This window comes from Trichosporon asahii (assembly GCF_000293215.1).
Source record: "Trichosporon asahii var. asahii CBS 2479 unplaced genomic scaffold scaffold00005, whole genome shotgun sequence".
NCBI classification, from domain to species: Eukaryota; Fungi; Basidiomycota; class Tremellomycetes; order Trichosporonales; family Trichosporonaceae; genus Trichosporon; species Trichosporon asahii.
This window is the reverse complement of record NW_014040919.1, coordinates 406463-422909: the sequence shown is the minus strand read 5'-3', so window position 1 is coordinate 422909 and position 16447 is coordinate 406463. Positions and strand designations below refer to the sequence as shown.

The 16447-nt window shown below is 59.6% G+C and overlaps 7 protein-coding genes across 7 annotated transcripts; 4 read left to right on the top strand and 3 right to left on the bottom strand.

Annotated features, from left to right (window-relative positions):
• Window positions 1–879: 879 nt before the first annotated feature.
• A1Q1_04640 (serine/threonine protein kinase) lies at window positions 880–2535 on the top strand (the record flags this gene model as incomplete). Its single annotated transcript, XM_014328072.1, has 2 exons — window positions 880–1445; window positions 1701–2535. The coding sequence occupies 2 exons, from the start codon at window positions 880–882 to the stop codon at window positions 2533–2535; spliced, it is 1401 nt and encodes a 466-aa protein (XP_014183547.1).
• Window positions 2536–2993: 458 nt separating this feature from the next.
• A1Q1_04639 (uncharacterized protein) lies at window positions 2994–5070 on the bottom strand (the record flags this gene model as incomplete). Its single annotated transcript, XM_014328071.1, has 3 exons — window positions 2994–4396; window positions 4543–4972; window positions 5023–5070. 3 exons carry the CDS (start codon window positions 5068–5070, stop codon window positions 2994–2996), a joined length of 1881 nt encoding a protein of 626 aa, XP_014183546.1.
• A 349-nt stretch (window positions 5071–5419) lies between these two features.
• On the top strand, window positions 5420–6194 carry A1Q1_04638 (uncharacterized protein; the record flags this gene model as incomplete). The annotated part of the gene is made up of 4 exons (XM_014328070.1): window positions 5420–5477; window positions 5516–5619; window positions 5657–5823; window positions 5876–6194. 4 exons carry the CDS (start codon window positions 5420–5422, stop codon window positions 6192–6194), a joined length of 648 nt encoding a protein of 215 aa, XP_014183545.1.
• Window positions 6195–6257: 63 nt separating this feature from the next.
• Window positions 6258–6845, bottom strand: A1Q1_04637 (uncharacterized protein; the record flags this gene model as incomplete). The annotated part of the gene is made up of 5 exons (XM_014328069.1): window positions 6258–6310; window positions 6348–6396; window positions 6472–6569; window positions 6669–6750; window positions 6789–6845. The coding sequence occupies 5 exons, from the start codon at window positions 6843–6845 to the stop codon at window positions 6258–6260; spliced, it is 339 nt and encodes a 112-aa protein (XP_014183544.1).
• A 318-nt stretch (window positions 6846–7163) lies between these two features.
• A1Q1_04636 (uncharacterized protein) lies at window positions 7164–10278 on the top strand (the record flags this gene model as incomplete). The annotated part of the gene is made up of 5 exons (XM_014328068.1): window positions 7164–7229; window positions 7362–8684; window positions 8740–8923; window positions 8985–9805; window positions 9985–10278. The coding sequence occupies 5 exons, from the start codon at window positions 7164–7166 to the stop codon at window positions 10276–10278; spliced, it is 2688 nt and encodes an 895-aa protein (XP_014183543.1).
• Window positions 10279–10629: 351 nt separating this feature from the next.
• Window positions 10630–14271, top strand: A1Q1_04635 (protein-vacuolar targeting-related protein; the record flags this gene model as incomplete). The annotated part of the gene is made up of 12 exons (XM_014328067.1): window positions 10630–10801; window positions 10847–10974; window positions 11013–11444; window positions 11483–11525; window positions 11569–11803; window positions 11847–12299; window positions 12887–12966; window positions 13051–13164; window positions 13367–13641; window positions 13746–13876; window positions 13946–14151; window positions 14189–14271. The coding sequence occupies 12 exons, from the start codon at window positions 10630–10632 to the stop codon at window positions 14269–14271; spliced, it is 2352 nt and encodes a 783-aa protein (XP_014183542.1).
• A 129-nt stretch (window positions 14272–14400) lies between these two features.
• Window positions 14401–15614, bottom strand: A1Q1_04634 (actin lateral binding protein; the record flags this gene model as incomplete). Its single annotated transcript, XM_014328066.1, has 6 exons — window positions 14401–14403; window positions 14480–14548; window positions 14802–15116; window positions 15162–15236; window positions 15403–15417; window positions 15612–15614. The coding sequence occupies 6 exons, from the start codon at window positions 15612–15614 to the stop codon at window positions 14401–14403; spliced, it is 480 nt and encodes a 159-aa protein (XP_014183541.1).
• Window positions 15615–16447: the final 833 nt, after the last annotated feature.

The following is a 16447-nucleotide window of genomic DNA, read 5'->3' as shown; positions in this document are numbered from 1 at the left end:
CACAACAACAACAGAACCCTTGCCCCCCCCCCCATTCGGCTCATTCCATCCCACTCACACCCACATTACTTATAACACCACCAGCTCCGGATCCTCCTCCCCTCACTCAACCCCGAGCTAGATACCACACCACTCCTCCTCCTCCTCCTCCGTATCACTACCATCTGCTACGAATCAACCATACACAAACCTCATTCTCCTGCGACGACGCTTATACACGACTACGACGCCTGCTTTCCCTTCCTCCCCATCCAACCCGACACACAGACCACTCCCCAACACTCACCAGCGGCCCGTGATCAAGCCGCAAACCGACGAACACACGCAAGGCAACAGTGCACACCAGTGCACACACCTCACACCGCGCGCGCACATTGCACACTGCCGGCCGGTGCACGAGTACTCGCACGTCACCAGACAATACATCAGCCCAGCGCTTCGTCCTCCGTTCCTCACGGCTATCCCCAACGTCTTGTTCTCGATTCGTTCGATTCGTCCACCACACAGCGGCTCGAGCGCGAACAAACAGACTGGCGACAACCTCCGCGCACTTGACGACCTGCACCTGCACACCTGCACCTGACCGCGCCTGACCGCACCGACCCGGGTTACGAACTGGTGGTTCAAAACCCCACTACTCCTCCCCTTCGCCTTCTTCCCCCATCCCTCCCCATCTCTCATCTGCCTGCGCGCACCTGCAGCTGCAGCCTGCCTACAACAGCTCACACAACACTTGCTGCCCAGCTTCCTACGTACCAGTTCGCTACTCTCGCTTCCATTGTCGGCTAGTCCTTCAACTGAAACTGGACGAACGATCATTTCCCCGACATCTAACACTCCCTTGATACCGACTTCCGAGCCGACACAGCAACAACAACAATGATTGACGAGACATGTCGCCACCTGGCCGGCCAGTTCGTGGACAATGGAAGGTACGAGCTCGTCTCGATCCTTGGCGTCGGCGGCTACGGTGTCGTGTACCTCGCCGTTGACCACTGCTCAAAGTCGTCCACCACCCCTTCCCCATGCAACACCGCCCCCTACGTCGCCGTCAAGGTCCTCGGCCGAAGAGGACTCGACGACCGGCAACGGCATTTCCAGCGCAGGGAAGTCGCCCTCCACCAGCTTGCTTCTCCTCACCCGAATGTTGCGTCCGTGCACAAGGTCATTGAAAACGACAAGTACACGTTTGTCGTCATGGACTATTGTCCCGGCGGCGACCTGTTTTCGATGATCACAGACAAGCAGCGCTACGTCGGTGACAACAAGCTCGTGCAGTCGGTCTTCCTCCAGATCATCGACGCTGTCGCCTACTGTCACAGTCTCGGGATCTACCACCGGGATCTCAAGCCCGAGAACATCCTCTGCTCTGCCGATGGCACGCAAGTCTGGATCGCCGACTTTGGTCTCGCCACGACTGAGAAGCAGTCGCGTGATTACGGATGGTGAGTGACTTGAACTTTGGGTGACTTCATTGAACCCAAATCATCCCCTTGCTTCGGCATCTGCCGTAACCGTCGTTACTTCGGGCAGGGTGCCTTCGGGCTATCCCTTAAGACTCGCCCCCGATGGTTCGTCGTCTTGGTAATCTCTGGTTCCCAGAACCAAGAGACCCAGAACCGAAAGACATGTTCCGCACAATGACTCTTCCCACCGCACGCCACCCTCGCGAGTGATTTTGATGCTGACTCTTCTCACAGTGGATCTACCTTCTACATTTCCCCCGAGTGCCAGGGTGGTCTCTTCACCCCCGTCGAGTCGTACTCGACCGTCCAGGCGGACCTCTGGTCGCTCGGCGTCGTGCTCGTGAACCTCGCATGCGGCCGAAACCCCTGGCGTCAGGCCTGTGCCGACGACGACACGTTCCGCGCTTATCTCGAAGACCCGACAATCCTCGAGGCCATCCTTCCTCTGTCTTCGTCGGCTAGCTCGATCCTCGCCCTCCTCTTCGCCCAGGACCCGGCCACGCGCCTCACACTGGAGGAGCTTCGTGCCATGGTCATCAGGACCCGCACCTACACAACTCTGCGCCCGGCACGCTCGATGGCGCTCGTCTCGCCCTACCCCTCCCCGACGCCTTCGTTCGCTCCGTCGACGTACTCTTCCCCGAGCCACTCGCCCCTGCCCTCGCCCGTGTCGTCGCCCCAGGCCTACGCCGACGAGGCGGCTGCCGCTGCCAGCGCCAAGTTCCAGTCGTGGTCGTACGTCCAGTGCCCCTACGGCTCTGGCTCCGACTCGATGCCCGTCACGCCCACGACCCCGAACTCGCCCCAATCGGTCGGCACTCCCGGCCTCATCCCTTCGGGAATCGGCCGCAGCTCTTCGGCGTCTTCGGGCTCGCTGCCGCCGACGCCGCCGCTGGACGCCCAGTTCGGCCCCCAGATCGTGCCCCAGATCGCGTTCCGCACCGCGAACGCAAAGCCGATCAAGCTGTCGCAGCCCCCCAAGAAGTTCAAGACCCGGTACGAGGAGCGCGAGTACCACGTCCCCGCCGCCGTCGTCGGCTACAGCTACGAGTCCAACTTTGCCGTGTGAGGTAACCCTCGGGAGCAACGGGCTTCTTCGACTCTCTCAGAACGTCGAGCCGACTCTGGGAGACGACAACCAGCAGCTATCATCACATCCATTGATTTCTTAAGCACACGGAAAGACAGCGATCCCCGACATCATCTCACCATTTTCTCCCACTACCACTTTCACTTTGGGCATTTAGTTCACCACCCGCACGCACTCGCATAGACGACCGCAGACAATTCCCCGGTCATTTCTCAGCAAACTGTAGATACAACAACCACACCAACTCACACATTATATTGTACACCGCACAACAACAACAGAACACTTGTATCCACCAGCCAACAAGCAATACACTCGTATAGTTACTCTATTTTGTTGCATGCATAGCACTATCATATATGCCTCGGGGTTGCACTGCAGTGAAGCTAGAAATCACAATCCATACTGGTATCAGAGAGGCAACTACTACAGTCTATTTATTTATCCGTGTCCATCGGCTCGGTCTCGTCCTTCTTCTCCTCAGGCTTGTCCTCCGCTGCCGGGGCCGGGGCGAGCTCGTCCTTCTTTTCCTCAGCCGCAGCAGGCGCTGATGGCTCGGCAGGAGGCTCGGCGCTCTCGGCGGGTTTCGGCTCGGCGGCGGCGGCATCAGCGGCGGTGGACTCGGCGGGCTTCTCGGCCTCGGCTGCAGCCTCAGCAGGCTTGTCAGCCTTGTCCGCCTTGTCACCAGCGCTCTCCGCATCCTTCATCTCAACATCGCCGTCGCGGGCCTGCTCGACCGTCGCGGCCCACTTCTTAATGTCCGCCGACGTCGTTTCGGTCTGCACGCCGAGCTGCTCCGTCTCCTTATTCTTTTCCGCGAGGGGCTCGTCCTTCTTCTCCTTCTCCACCGTTCGCTGCGGTCGGTCGGGGCGCTCAGCGGGTGTGCGCGGGGAGCGCGACCGTCTCCGTCCCTTACTTCCCTCTCGCGACGCGCGCTCGGCTCGCTCAGCTCGCTCCGCTCGCTCAGAGCGTTCCCGGTGGCTCTGCCTGTGCCTCCGCCCTCCGAGCCCTTCGTCCTCGGAATCACTGAGCGAGTTCTCATTCTGCTTCTCGCGGTCCCAGAGCCGCATCGGGCGGCGCTCGTCTGGGTCCTCGTCGTCCTCATTCTCGTTGCCGTCCAGCACGTCCTCGTCGTCATGGGCCAGTTTCGGGATAGCCTGCAGGGGCACGGACGGCGCGGCCTCCTTGTCGCGGAGCATCTCGAAGACGCTCTCGCGCACCTTGTCGAGGTACTCGCGCGTGTTGTGGTCTGCCATGTTGTTTGGCTTCACGTCGAGCTCGTAGTCTGGGCCGTAGTACTCGTAGTACTCGTTGTTGGGGATGGAGCTGCCGAGCTCGACACCGGCGGCCAGACCTGTTTCGTACGCCCATGTCCTGCTGACGGACTTCACGGTGTACCCTCCCCCACCAAGCATGAGGAGCGGGAGGCCAAAGCCCTTAATGAACTGGACGCAGGCGGCGTGGCCGCGCATCGAGAGGTTGAAGGAGCCCAGACGGTCGCCAGAGAGCGAGTCCGAGCCGCACTGCAGCACGATCGCGCCCGGCTTGTACCACTCGATGATTCGCGTGATCACCGGCTGGAAAATGGAGGCGTAGTTCGCGTCGCTCATCCCATCGCGCAGAGGCACGTTCACGGCGTACCCCTTCCCCTTGCCTATGCCCGTGTCCCGCACGTCGCCCGTGCCGGGGAAGAACTCGCCGTACTTGTGGAACGAGCACGTCATGACGCGGTCCGTCGTGTAGAACGCCTCCTCCACGCCGTCGCCGTGGTGCACGTCAATGTCCACATAGAGCACGCGCTGGTGATACCGCAGCAGCTCCAGAATGCCCAGCACAATGTCTGATGTCAGCTTTACACCGGACTCGGGACAGCTATCGACGTCGATCGCCCCACGATCAGAATCCAGCCACCGGGCACTCGCGACGTGCGGCGCACACCGGCGTCCACTGCCTGTTCATGTCTCTCTCACAGCCCAACTAACTCACCATTGACGTAACAGAATCCGCTCGCCTCAGCCTTCTTCGCGTGATGCAGTCCGCCGGCCCAGTTGACCGCAATGTCGCACTTGTCCCTGCTCAGACGCGCCGCGCCCTCCATAGAGCCGCCAGCCGAGATGGAGCAGTACTCAAACAGTCCGTCAAAGATGGGACAGTCGTCGCCGACATTGTACTTGACCTGCTCCTTGGCGAACTGCGCCTCGTTGTCGGGCGTGATGCGGTGCAGAAAGTCGACGTACTCGTCCGTGTGGAACTGGGACATTTCGCGCTTCGTCGCCGGCTTGGCGCGGAAGATCTCCATCTGCTTGTACAGCCCGTAGTTCATCACGAGCGAGTGGCACATGCGGATGCGCGTCGGCTTCATCGGGTGGCCGGGGCCATAGTGATAGTTTCCGATGTCAGAGTCGAAGAAGTAGCACTGCCAGTTTAGTACGAGTTCGGTAACTGACGGCGGGTAAGGTGACTCACGACGCGCTTCTTCGACTCGCCCATGATCGGCTCCACGAGTCCGGCCATGGTGCGTCTATCGGATCGGGGTCGAGCTCAGTGTCTGTATTTCCGGGTCCGGCGGTCGGGGAGTTGCAGATAGCTCGAGGGGTGGATGATGGATGGGTTCTGGCGGGCTTGGCTGCAGAAAGTATCGAAGGATGACGAATTGCTGAGGACGCACTCCTGCCAGGCCCAAGGTCAATACACGGTCATAACCGCAAGTGAGCGATACCAAGCCAGGCACGCCATGGGCCATATCGCCGTAAGTCCGATCGATCATTGTTGTTTCTGGCCCAGCTCGATGCTGTCATATCTCTCGCCCGCCGACGACTCGGAACTTCAGCCGTGCATAGCCAGCTGAGTCTCCACCACCACCATGTCGGGATCAGCTATCGATGCGCTGCCCTACATTGACAAGCAGGTCGAGGATCCTGGTACGCTGTCGCTACGTACGTTCCAAGCTGACGTCCAGCCATCAAGCAAAAGGCGCAGGCCCTGATCGAGGCCGAGCTCGCCGCGACGTCGAAGGTCGCTGACGACGACGTGCGGTTGCCGAAGGATGTGGATGTTTTTCCTGTAAGCTAGTAGAAAGATTCCACGAGCTGACAGGCAGAAAAGCGAGGAGCTCTCGAAGCTGCTGGCGAACTACGCCAATGAGCCGATCCGCGGCATCGACCCGGGACGCTATGCGCCGCCAGCAGTGAACGACGACGCAACGGAGGAAGAGCTCGTTGCTGCAGAGCAGCGCGGACGGATATCTGAAGGACATATGGACCTCCGGTGAGCTGCTGAAGCTCTGAAGCTTTGTACTTGCTCCATAAGCTGACGTCAGAAACGAGAGCATCGGCGTGATGCAGTCGTACGGACCGAACGCGTGGCTTGTCCGCAACTACCAGCTCAAGTCGCAGCTGGAGGAACTGCAGGGAACGCTTGCTCGCGTGAAGGAGGACGTGACGGAGGTGAACCGCGCGCGCCGTGTCGCTCAGGAGGAGGCCGGCGAGCACCTCGCGCGCCTCGAGGGACGGTGGCAGGACATGGTGTCCAGCACTGTCCAGCTCGAGATGGCCTGCATGGCCATGGAGGGCGAGGTTGCGCAGCTGCGCCGCAAGGAGGAGCAACTCAAGAGCGAGGTCGCCGCCCTCGAGGGCTGAGCATGTTGTAGCTAATAGAGCATTTATGTACATCTTTACAATACTTAGGTCGCTTACGACGCTCTAGTCGCCACGCAGCTTCTGCACACGCTTCAGGACAGAGTCCTTGGACGGGTCTGGGGTCAGTTAACTAGGGGCATCACCACAACTCACCATACGGGTGCTCCTTGGACGGGATCTCGAGCAGAGCGGGGAAGGCGGCCTGGTACCGGTCGACGGTGGGGCGTATCCGGTCAGCGATCTGAGGGTTAGCACTTGCTGCGGTAGGTTAACTCACATGTTGGTTGATCAGCAGGATAGCAATGTCCTTCCTGTCCTCGGTGTACTCCTGGAATGCCGCCTCGATAGCGCCGGTCTGCGTCTCTGCTCTGTTAGCTGTTGCAAGTCACGCTCTAGCAGCTCCATGGTGAGATCACCGGCCGCGATGAACCAGACAGCTCATTAGAGCCCCCCCTTCAAGTTCCAGACACCCACTGCTATCGACAATGAAGAAATTCTTCTCCTGCTTGTCATCCACGTTGCCGATGCCGGCGAGGAGGAGCCCGGTGACGGAGTCCTGTTGTCAGCTCGGCGTGTGGTGTCTGGATAGCTCACCTCGTCACCAATCACAGCGATCAAGTTCCTGCCCTTGGGGTTCGAGGTCGTGCTCATTGTTGTGGTGCGATCGGATCGATGGACGGGATGCAACAGCGATGTTGGGACCGTCGCAGTGTAAGGTGCAGCGGCGGTGACGCTCGCCGAGACGTGACCCTGGAGCGGAGGGTGGAGGTCGCGGAATCTCCGTCCCGCTCGCGTTCATGGCATCCTGAGGCCGTATTGTTGCTCTTCCTCGCGTCATCCATACCACCCTTTCCGTCTCCGGTATCCAGCAGCGATCGGCGCATACGCTGCTGAGGAGCGGGTCATCTCTAATCACCGACAATCTGTAAAGATCCTTTCAGCAACAGACCGCCCGAGATCGCTTCGAACATGTCCGAACTCGGTCCACGCGAGATCACCGGCCGGGCCGCATCTCGCGCCTTGTCGTCCAAGAAGGTGAGTTAGGTGAAGGATGTCCGTGTCAGCTAACAACAGTGGGCCAAGCTTGTGTCAGACTGGGCATCGAAGCAGGATAACTCGGAGACCGCAACGCGGACCATCACTGGTGAGCTGTTCCGTTCTCCTTAGCTGACTTCAGCCGCTCTTCTGCATCACCTGGTGAAGCCTCACTCGCCGTCGATCCTCGTCACGTACTTGCAGCAGGCCCTTGCAGACGGGATATTCACCGCGCGGGAGTTCGCAGTTGCGCTTCTGGTCCACCTGCATCGCTCCGAGGTTCAGCCCTCGACACCAGTGCTCGCCTCCATCGCAACGGCACTCATCTCAAACCCGACCGGTCTGAACGAGACACTTCCGTCCCCGGTGGTACTCTCTGATGTTCCAGACGTCGGAACGAGTGCTTCAGCTGAGCCGGAAGAGGTCCCCGCCTTAGTGCTGCTGCTGCCGCTGTTGCGCCAGTGTGCTTCTGCTCCGGCGCCTGCCCCACTACACGCTCTTGCCGCCAGGCTGACTACGCTGATACCACCCATCCCCGCTCCACCATTTGAGGCCGGACTCGAGGCCGCGCAGATCAGCTCTCTGCTTCCCGAGGACGTTGCGAAGCCGCTTAGAGAGTGTTTGGCTGGTCTCATGGCCGACCTCCCGCTTCCGCAAGCTCCCGCTCCGGATGTCATGTTCGGCAATGGCATGGGTGACGTCGGCGTTGGCATGCCGATGGGTCAGATGGGAGTACAGATGCCTGTTTCGGCCATGCCGCTCCGACAAGCGGCGGCCTTCCTCATCGAGTACGGCGCCAGAGCGCACACCTGGGAGCGGAATCCAGAGTACGCTTCGGTCCCGCGGTTACCTCACCCTCATCATCGGCATATCATTCAGCTCGGCCGCGCGCTTACAACCGACTCTCAGGCGTTCATTGTGGCCCTGTTCGACGCTGCCGCCGACAGAGTGTTAACTTCATGGTCTCATTCTCCGAGTGCGGCGGTGCGACCATACGTCTTCTTTACGGAGGCTCTCCCCGTCATGCTGAGGTGGTGGCGTGACAATGCGGACCCGAAGTGGCCGTATCCTGCCGACCTGCAGGGCGCTCTGCAAGGCGTCATCACGACGCACTCACAGCAGCTTTCTAACTGGTTCCAGGCTGTGAACTCAATCTACACGGCTAAATTCTCGCAATCAGAACCAGACGAGGAAGGCTACGTGCAGCCTGATGGCTGGTCGTTGTTGTCTCTGGAGGCGACCGCAGTCCGCCGTTACGTATCGTTGGGAATGCTGGAGGAGGAGGCCGCCACGGAACTGATTGGAAGCCCCGTTAAGCCAGCTTCCTCATGCGAGTCTCTGATGGAGCGGCTAGCTACAACATCGCCCTCTCACCTTCCTGCCCTGGAGACATTCATCACCTATGCCTCAGGGGCAACTTCTTCTACCGCATCGCTTGGTGCGGAGGTGGCCAGCGTAAGTTGTCCGGAGATTACGCAACTGACGCTAGTGTATCACCGACATTGCTCAGAAGCCCGCGCCTGAGAACCTCTTCGTTCGACTGGCCGGCTCTCCGTCTTTGATGGTTCTGATCGCTGCCTACATCTCACCCTCGTCTCTCCTCGATATCATCACGGAGAACCTCCTGGATCGAGTCGAGGACCCGGCCGTGCGGCAAGAAGATCCTCAGAGCAGTCTCATCAGGTTTGGAGCAGGTGTGGTGTTGGCAGAGACTTTGTGCGCCCAGTTCAAGGTACGTCAGCTTACCGCTCCCAGCTAACGTTCAGCTTCCGTTGCCTCACTTGCTTTGGGATGCTCGACGGGTGTCTAATCTCGAGGATCTGTCAGAGGGCGAGCGGGGCCACCTCAACGGCTGGGTGAAGGCGCTGTTCGGATCAGACGGCATTGACGACGAGATCCTGTTGAAGACCTCGCCGCAGGGTCTGTGTCGACTGGCGTCTACGCTGGTGCAGCAGTCCATTGTTGCTGCGTCGTCGGGTCAGATCGACCTTGACACTCTGCACTCCGGTCTGTCCTACTTTGCTCAGCCGCTGCTGTCGTGGTGCCTGGGCAGTGTAGTTGGCTGGCTGTGCGCCGAGATTGAGCGCCTTGGACAGCTTTCTGGAGTGCACCTTAATGTCTTGCAGACACTGGTACTCGACTCTGCCTTCCCTGAGCCGTTACTGCGCGCCAACGCTCATGCCATGAACCGCCTGCTCGAGCCCACCAGCGGTCTCGAACCTGTCATTCAGAGTTCCGGCTTCGACGCTATTGCAGTTCGCGCACGTCTACAGGCTGTGGGTGGACCTGACGGCTCTGCCCTTCTCCCAGACCCTCCATACCTCTCCCCACTCCCCACTTTGCGTTCTGAGATTCAAGCAGTACGCCACATCGACATTGCAACGCAAGGCTGGGAGTCTAGGTTGCTAGACGCAGTACAGGCTGCGCTGCGGGCCGAGGGCTCATTGAGAGTCCTCGACGCTCTACTGCCTGACATTGTTTACCCCTCCGTTGTCGACGTTGAGGACCCGATAACGCAAGTTGTCGCGCTTATTTGCGCACTTCACCTGCAAGGAATCCCTCTCTCAGTGGCCCTCGTGAACGGCTAGGTACCTTCACTGTTTGCTCCCCGATCACCATTCGTGCCTGCCTCCATCCAACCGCACCTTATCGGATCCTCTGCGAACGGAGTCAATAACGCTACCCCTCCCCTGCCGTACGCCGCCCACACACTCCACCGTCTTCTGCGCTCCACAATTTTGGCTGTGGCCACCAGCGACGATACACTCGCCGACCAGCTTGCGCAGTACCTTGCGGAGGAGATCGCCTACCAGAGCACCCGTCCGGTCAACCAGCCCAAGACAAAGCGCATGCCAAAGGCTTGGGTCCCGGAGCAGCGCCTGATCCTGGTCTTGTCGACGAACAGAAAGCGCTCCTTGACGAGCTCATCTCGAAATTCGAGGCGGACGACGAGTTCAAGGGGCGATTCCCGACGTTTGTGAATACCATGGCGCCGAAGGCGATCAACGGTGAAGTTGCCAACGGAGACGGCGACGTGCAGATGTCATGATGGGCGATGCGCAGATGAGAGGATGCGTGTATCGGGTGCAAGAAAAATAGAGGACGATTGTAGCAAGGCGAGATGCACTTCCCACCCAAATGACTCACATTGAATTCAAGGGCCAGTGCGGGGCCGCCGCCACCAGAGCGCCGAGCCACTCGCGTCAGACACGGACTGTGCGTTGAACTCCACCAGCCATCTGCCCTGGCGTCATCGATGTCGTTCATCATCGTTCTGGCCGTCACACCTCCTCCACTAGACCTATTGATCCCCCCACCATGTTGTGAGTGCGGAGGTGCGAGGTCCGAGCTGACTTCTAGCAACACGCCGCGGGGCGGCAGCGTGTATGGAGCTTCCTCCATGTCGCAATCTCAGTTCGCCGATCCGTTGGCGACGACGGGGTACGACGTCGACCCGTGGAGCGGCACGCAATCGCCTTCGCGTGTGTCTACTCCGTCCCTCCCCGTCGCCCCCGTCGCGAGCACGAGTACCGGGGTCGCGTCTTCTCATCCGGCATTGGATGTCTTTCTTGGTGAGTACAGCTGACCAGCTGTCGGATAGTAGCTGACATGGTCAGACGACCCGCCCACCGCATACCTCGCACTCTGGCGGCAGCTTGACCCTGGACTGAGCGGCGAAATCTCCCTGTCGACTCTTCAGAAGTTGCTTGCAACAGCGCGATTGAGTGGTCCTGTTGTCGAAAAGGTGAGTACCTCTGGCTGTTCTGAGCGCTGACCCGTCAGATCGTCGCGCTGGGTGCTCCCGGTTCGGCTCTGGACCGCACCGACTTCTTCCGCGTGCTCGCCTTAGTTGCACTCGCCCAGTCACAGCCGGAAACGGAGGTATCATTGTCCGAACTGGAGAAGGCTCTACCAGATCTTCCGCTTCCTCGTCTTGAAAGCCCTCGCCAGACACTCCCCAAGCCCGACTCTAGCTGGAGCGGAACTGGCGCCGATGGTCGCAACGGCAACAGCAATGGCAGCAGCTGGAACCCCGAGGCGGAGGCCGAGCAGGGGTTCTACAACCGCATGGAAACTGTCGACGTCTCACTCATCCCCGAGAGGGAAGGCTGGTTCCTGCAAAAGTATCGCGTGGAGTCGAACAAGCGAGGCGACGTCTTGACCCGCCGCTACTCAGACTTTGTCTGGCTTTACACCACGCTGTTGAAGCGTTACGTGAGCTCCTTGGTCCCTGTGGTCTAGCTGACGAGCAGCCCTTCCGTCTTCTTCCCGCACTTCCCCCGAAACGCATAAACCGTGAGTGTTTGCGAAGCTTCTGAGAGCACAGACCAACTGATAGTAGCCGATGCGATCTTCCTCGAGCAGCGAAGAAAGGGTTTGCAGCGCTTCCTGAACGCTGTGGTTAACCACCCTGTGATCCGAGACGATGGCGCGCTGAACGTCTTCATGTCCGAGCCCAACTTTGAGGCGTGGCGGAAACGCATGAAGGTGTCTACGGAGGAAGAGTCGGCTAGCAAGCGGCTCAACCCTGCGCAGGAGATGGCGATCCCGAGTGACCTGGAGGAGAAGTTGGAGTAAGCTCGCATGTGCCCCACGAGCTGACATCAGTGCGCTCAGGACTCGCCTGCCCTCCCTGATATCGTCGTACCAGAAGATGGTGACTTTGGCGGAACGCGAGCTGATCCGCGAAAGCCAGGCTGCTTCTGACGCAACGCGCATGTCACTTTCGGTGCAAGCCGTCTCAGAAGAGGTGCCCGTGACCTGTCACCGCTGCGTGCCTGGGGGCAAGTGCTGCGACCTGTGCCAGGGCATCAGCAGGGGGCTTGCGTCGGTGTCGACGAGCTGGTCGCGCCTCGCGGCGCAGCGCGAGAACCATCTGTCTCCGCTCGCCAAGTCGGTCGAGGACCTCAAGCGCCAGCGCGACCTGTACCTCAGCTTCCGCGACCTCTTCTACCGCCACGACCGGCTATCGGGCGACAACGTCGATGCCCGGGCGGCAGGCCAAGATCTCCCAGCTCCGCAGTGCGCAGAAGCCGGGCTACGAGCAGGAGGTCGACAAGCTCATCACTGGTAAGCTCGCCATAGACCTCCATTAGCTAATATACAGCCATTGATGAGGACAACGGGGCGATCGCAGCGGCGCTTGCGCGGCGCGTCTTCATCCGCGCATGCATGTGGCACGAGCTCAGCGTCGTGCTGCACTCGCGACAGGCGGCATTCGCGACCCTGGGCTGGAAGGGCGTCACGAGCGCAGCGAAGGGCGCGGCGAGCGACGAGGAAGGTGTGTGGGGCCGCCTCGGCGAGGATCTGGAGCGTATGCCGCTGGAGTAGAACGGTTGTATTCACGTCAGCTACAGAGCTGTCCTAGCAGATATTCATCGATGTTGAGATCGAGATGTTACGCTTTTTTGACGCTTTGCATGAAGGTTGCGCGGTCGTGTGATGATTACATCATGCATCCGGTGTCAATGCCCGTCCACCGTCGGTGATCGTAGTGTGCATTGGGTGGCGAGATTTCGGCCACCGGCGAGCCCTGCCGCCCGCCGCCGGGCCGGCCCTGGATCCTAGGACGAGGTGGAGGTCGGCCCAGAAGTCATGTCATCAAAAGTCGGGCACAGGTTGGTGCTTGGAACGACAACATTCACATTCACAGACAGCATGAGCGACCGCGTGCACGTTCCAGACGACTTGAAGGGAAATGCGGGCTTTATAACTCGCCTGACCCGTTGCTGCGCCGGTACGTTCGTCTTCCCTCACCCCGCGCAGGTCTAACCCGGCACGCTTCCGCAGCTCGTAGCTAGCTGCTCTCCTACAACAATAGCTGATGACAGAATCCGTCTCGAGGACGAGCTTGGTAACCCCGTCACGGACATCTACAGGACGTTGCGCGATGTTGAGGTCGTTGTCTTCTACGCCGGAAGCGCGCAGGGAGCTCGTAAGCTTTCCGTTCTTCGCGTGTAGCTGACCATATCAGAGAACCTGAAGAAGCTGCACCAGAACCTGACGAGTCTTGCGCTGCGTGAAAAGGTGAGTCACCCGACTGCCACGTCCTGCCTCCCCTCATGTCTTCCCTGCCGTCTTCCTTCCATTCTGCACCCTCTTCTCTGGGGCTTGTGCTGTGGACAGGGCTTTTCCAGCCACGATCCTTCCTCCCATCCTGCTGGCGGGGCACAGAGCGATGAATGTTACACAGGGAAGGCGAGGAAGCGGAGAACCCGCGGTCGAGCAAGCTAACACTCAGTCCGTCGCCATCGTCTATGTGTCCACAGACACGAGCCTGCCGCTCTACTCGGCCGCGACCGCGAACCAGCCCTGGCTCAAGATGATCTACAAGGACGGATCCGACTTTGCCGCCGTCGGCGAGGAGATGACGGAGGAGACGTCTCGCGATGAGGATTTTGTCCAGGCTGCGGTGAGTATGGGTGTTTCAAGATTGACCGGCCCACCGCTCGTGAGGGTTGGCAGAGAGAGGGTCCAGCTGAACACATCTCGATCTTGGCAGCTGACATCTCACAGGAGATTGAGACTGGCGCCGAAGAGGTTCCGTATGGCGAGAAGGAGGATATTGCGATCTACGAGCGTCCGCTGTCGCGCGCCGCGATGGCGATGAGCATGCGAGCATACCGGACGCCGAGCATTGCAATCTAGTGAGTCTTCCTCCATTCCCTTCCTTCCCATCGGTCACCCTAGCTCAGGCGAGTTCGGCAAGCTGACAGCAGCCACGTCCCCTCTCACGCCTGGATCGATCGCAACGTCCGCCCGTCTCTGTTCGAGGAGCAGCGCGTCAACGAGTCGCTGGCCAAGTGGCGCGCGGGCGAGACCGTAACCCCGGGAGTGGGCGACATTGTGACCGCGCTCAAGTTCCCGCTCATCTTCCTCGTGCTTGCGATCATCTACCACTTTGTCGTGTGGTGGGCTGGAGGTAAGCTTCTCGGTCACCAACGAGCTGACAGTTCCAGAAGAGTACAACCTGATCCCGTACTGGCTCGACCAGATGAGCTGGGTCGCGCGCCAGGCCGTCGGCGTCGTCCGCGCCGACTAGACTGGTTTGCACTTGCAGCGGCACTAGCTGTTACTGTAGATGCAGCAGATTGTAGAAGAGGATAGAGACTATTAACTATCGAGTCATAATATTCATGCGACCTGTACCAGATACAGTGCCTTACGTGATTTACTGGGGTGTGTTAGCACATAACAGCGAGCGACATGCAACACAGGCTGCACGTGTGCGGCCAGACGTGTGAACTCACCAAGCTCTCCATCTGAGCGACGACCTCGTCGAGCTCGCGCTTCGACTGCTCGAACTTCTCGACGGCCTCCTGTGCATTGTCAGCTTGTTTGTTCATAGTGCGGAATGTGTGTGAAAGGTAATTGAGAGGCACTGGAGCTTATTTCGTGCTGGCGATAAACAAGTCACGCTCATGATTCGGACAGCCCGCTCGCCGCCGCTGAGCGGTGCAGCGATGCAGGCGGAGTCGGAGATAAACACAGCCTGCGTGTTGCAATGCAGTGCGCCATGTGTCGCCACTCATGTGTTTGGGCGCAAGTGAGGTTCCGGCTGTGCGTACTCACACCGTGCTTGCGCTCCCACTCATCCCTCTCCTGCTCGGCGCGCTGGAAGGCACGCTCAAAGTGCTCGGCCTTGACGTCGACCTGGCGCAGCTTCTCGGTGGTCTCCTTCAAGTCCTTCTCGGCCTTGTCGAGCTCCTCCTCGAGCAGCTGGACCTTGCGCTGGTAGTTCTCGCTCGCGGTCCTGTGCGTGTCTCCCTCCTCGGCCGAGCCCTTGAGCTCCTTGAGCTTCTCCTCGGCCTTGTCGGCCTCCTCCTCGGCGAGCGAGAGCTTGTGCTGGAGCGAAGAGATCTCCTGGTCACGCTCAAGGAGAGTCTGCTGGTACTGCACCGTCAGTTTGGATCGCCCCCTGGTGTAACTCACCTTCTTGTTCTCAGCCTCGGCAGCCTCAGCGCGCTCCTCAGCGGCCTCGATCTTCTGCTGGAGAAGGGTGAAACGCTGCACGTTAGTAAGACCATTCTCCTGCAGGCGTTGTCTGGAAACGCCCAGAACACGTCGTGCGCACGGAGCGGTGGCGCCAGCGTCGTTGTCGATGTGCCAGCACACGCACGCCGCGTCATCACCGACGTCCGCTGCTCCGTCCGTCCCGTCGAGTCGAGCTCACCTCCTTGATCTTGTCCTGTGTAGTGTTAGCGGCTGTCACGCATAATGACCTGGGCGGCAAAATGTGACTGCGTGCACCGGAATCGTCCATCAGACGACTTGCGATGAAGCGGATCATGTTCGCATGTGATGCGCTGCACGCAGGGCGCACCCTGATGTACAGTGCGCCAGGAGATCACCTGCTAGGTCGAAAGAGCAAGTCGGACTCACCATGTCTAGAGAGTTGGGTAAGAGTAGAAAGTTATGAGGTGGAAGGGGTAACGAGTAATGTTATCGTTGGCGAGTGCTCAGTGTGCCGAGTTGGATGCTGGCGCGCTGGCAGCGCTGGCAGTGCACTGGGCACTGCGGGGAGGGCGGACCCGTCCGTCGCGTCACAATCTAGGATCCTAGACGCGTGGCGGCGAGCGCACAGACGCGCACGGGAGCTTTTCCGCGTGGGACCAGACGTCTGGACGCGACGAAATGACGCTGGGACGATTTATTATTCTGCTGTTGATTTGTCGATTATTTAATCCCAAGAGGTCGTGGTAATTTGCTTCCGTGCCTTCCTCGCACTCTCGCACCGTGGGCCCAGCCCCCCCGCGCCAAGCCCTCGCTCGCTCATTTAACGCGCAAGATTTCTCTTTCTCCTCTTCTTCAAACATCTTACTCCTCACTTTTTGACCGGTATACCTTTCTCAGCGTGGTTGTTCAGGTTGAAGCGTGAGGACAGAATGAACCGCGCTCCGCAGAACACGCCGTGAATACCATCACAGGGCGGCGAGTTGTAGTGAGAGGCGGACATCTTCCGACATATCGACACGCTTTCGCTGTCTTCCTCGCTCGACATATCGCCTTCCTCGCAACGTCCCCGCCAGCGAGGTTGCTCTTTTGCGGTGAACGCTGCTGGAAGTGATAGCTGGGAAACTGCGGAGCTGTGACCCTATATGCTGACGACACACTGCTGGTATTGCCTGCCATGCATGAACGTGCCTTGCCTAACCGCATATCAACTGACGGGCATGACACTTACGGCAGGTCACAACACAGCGATCACATCCGACCAA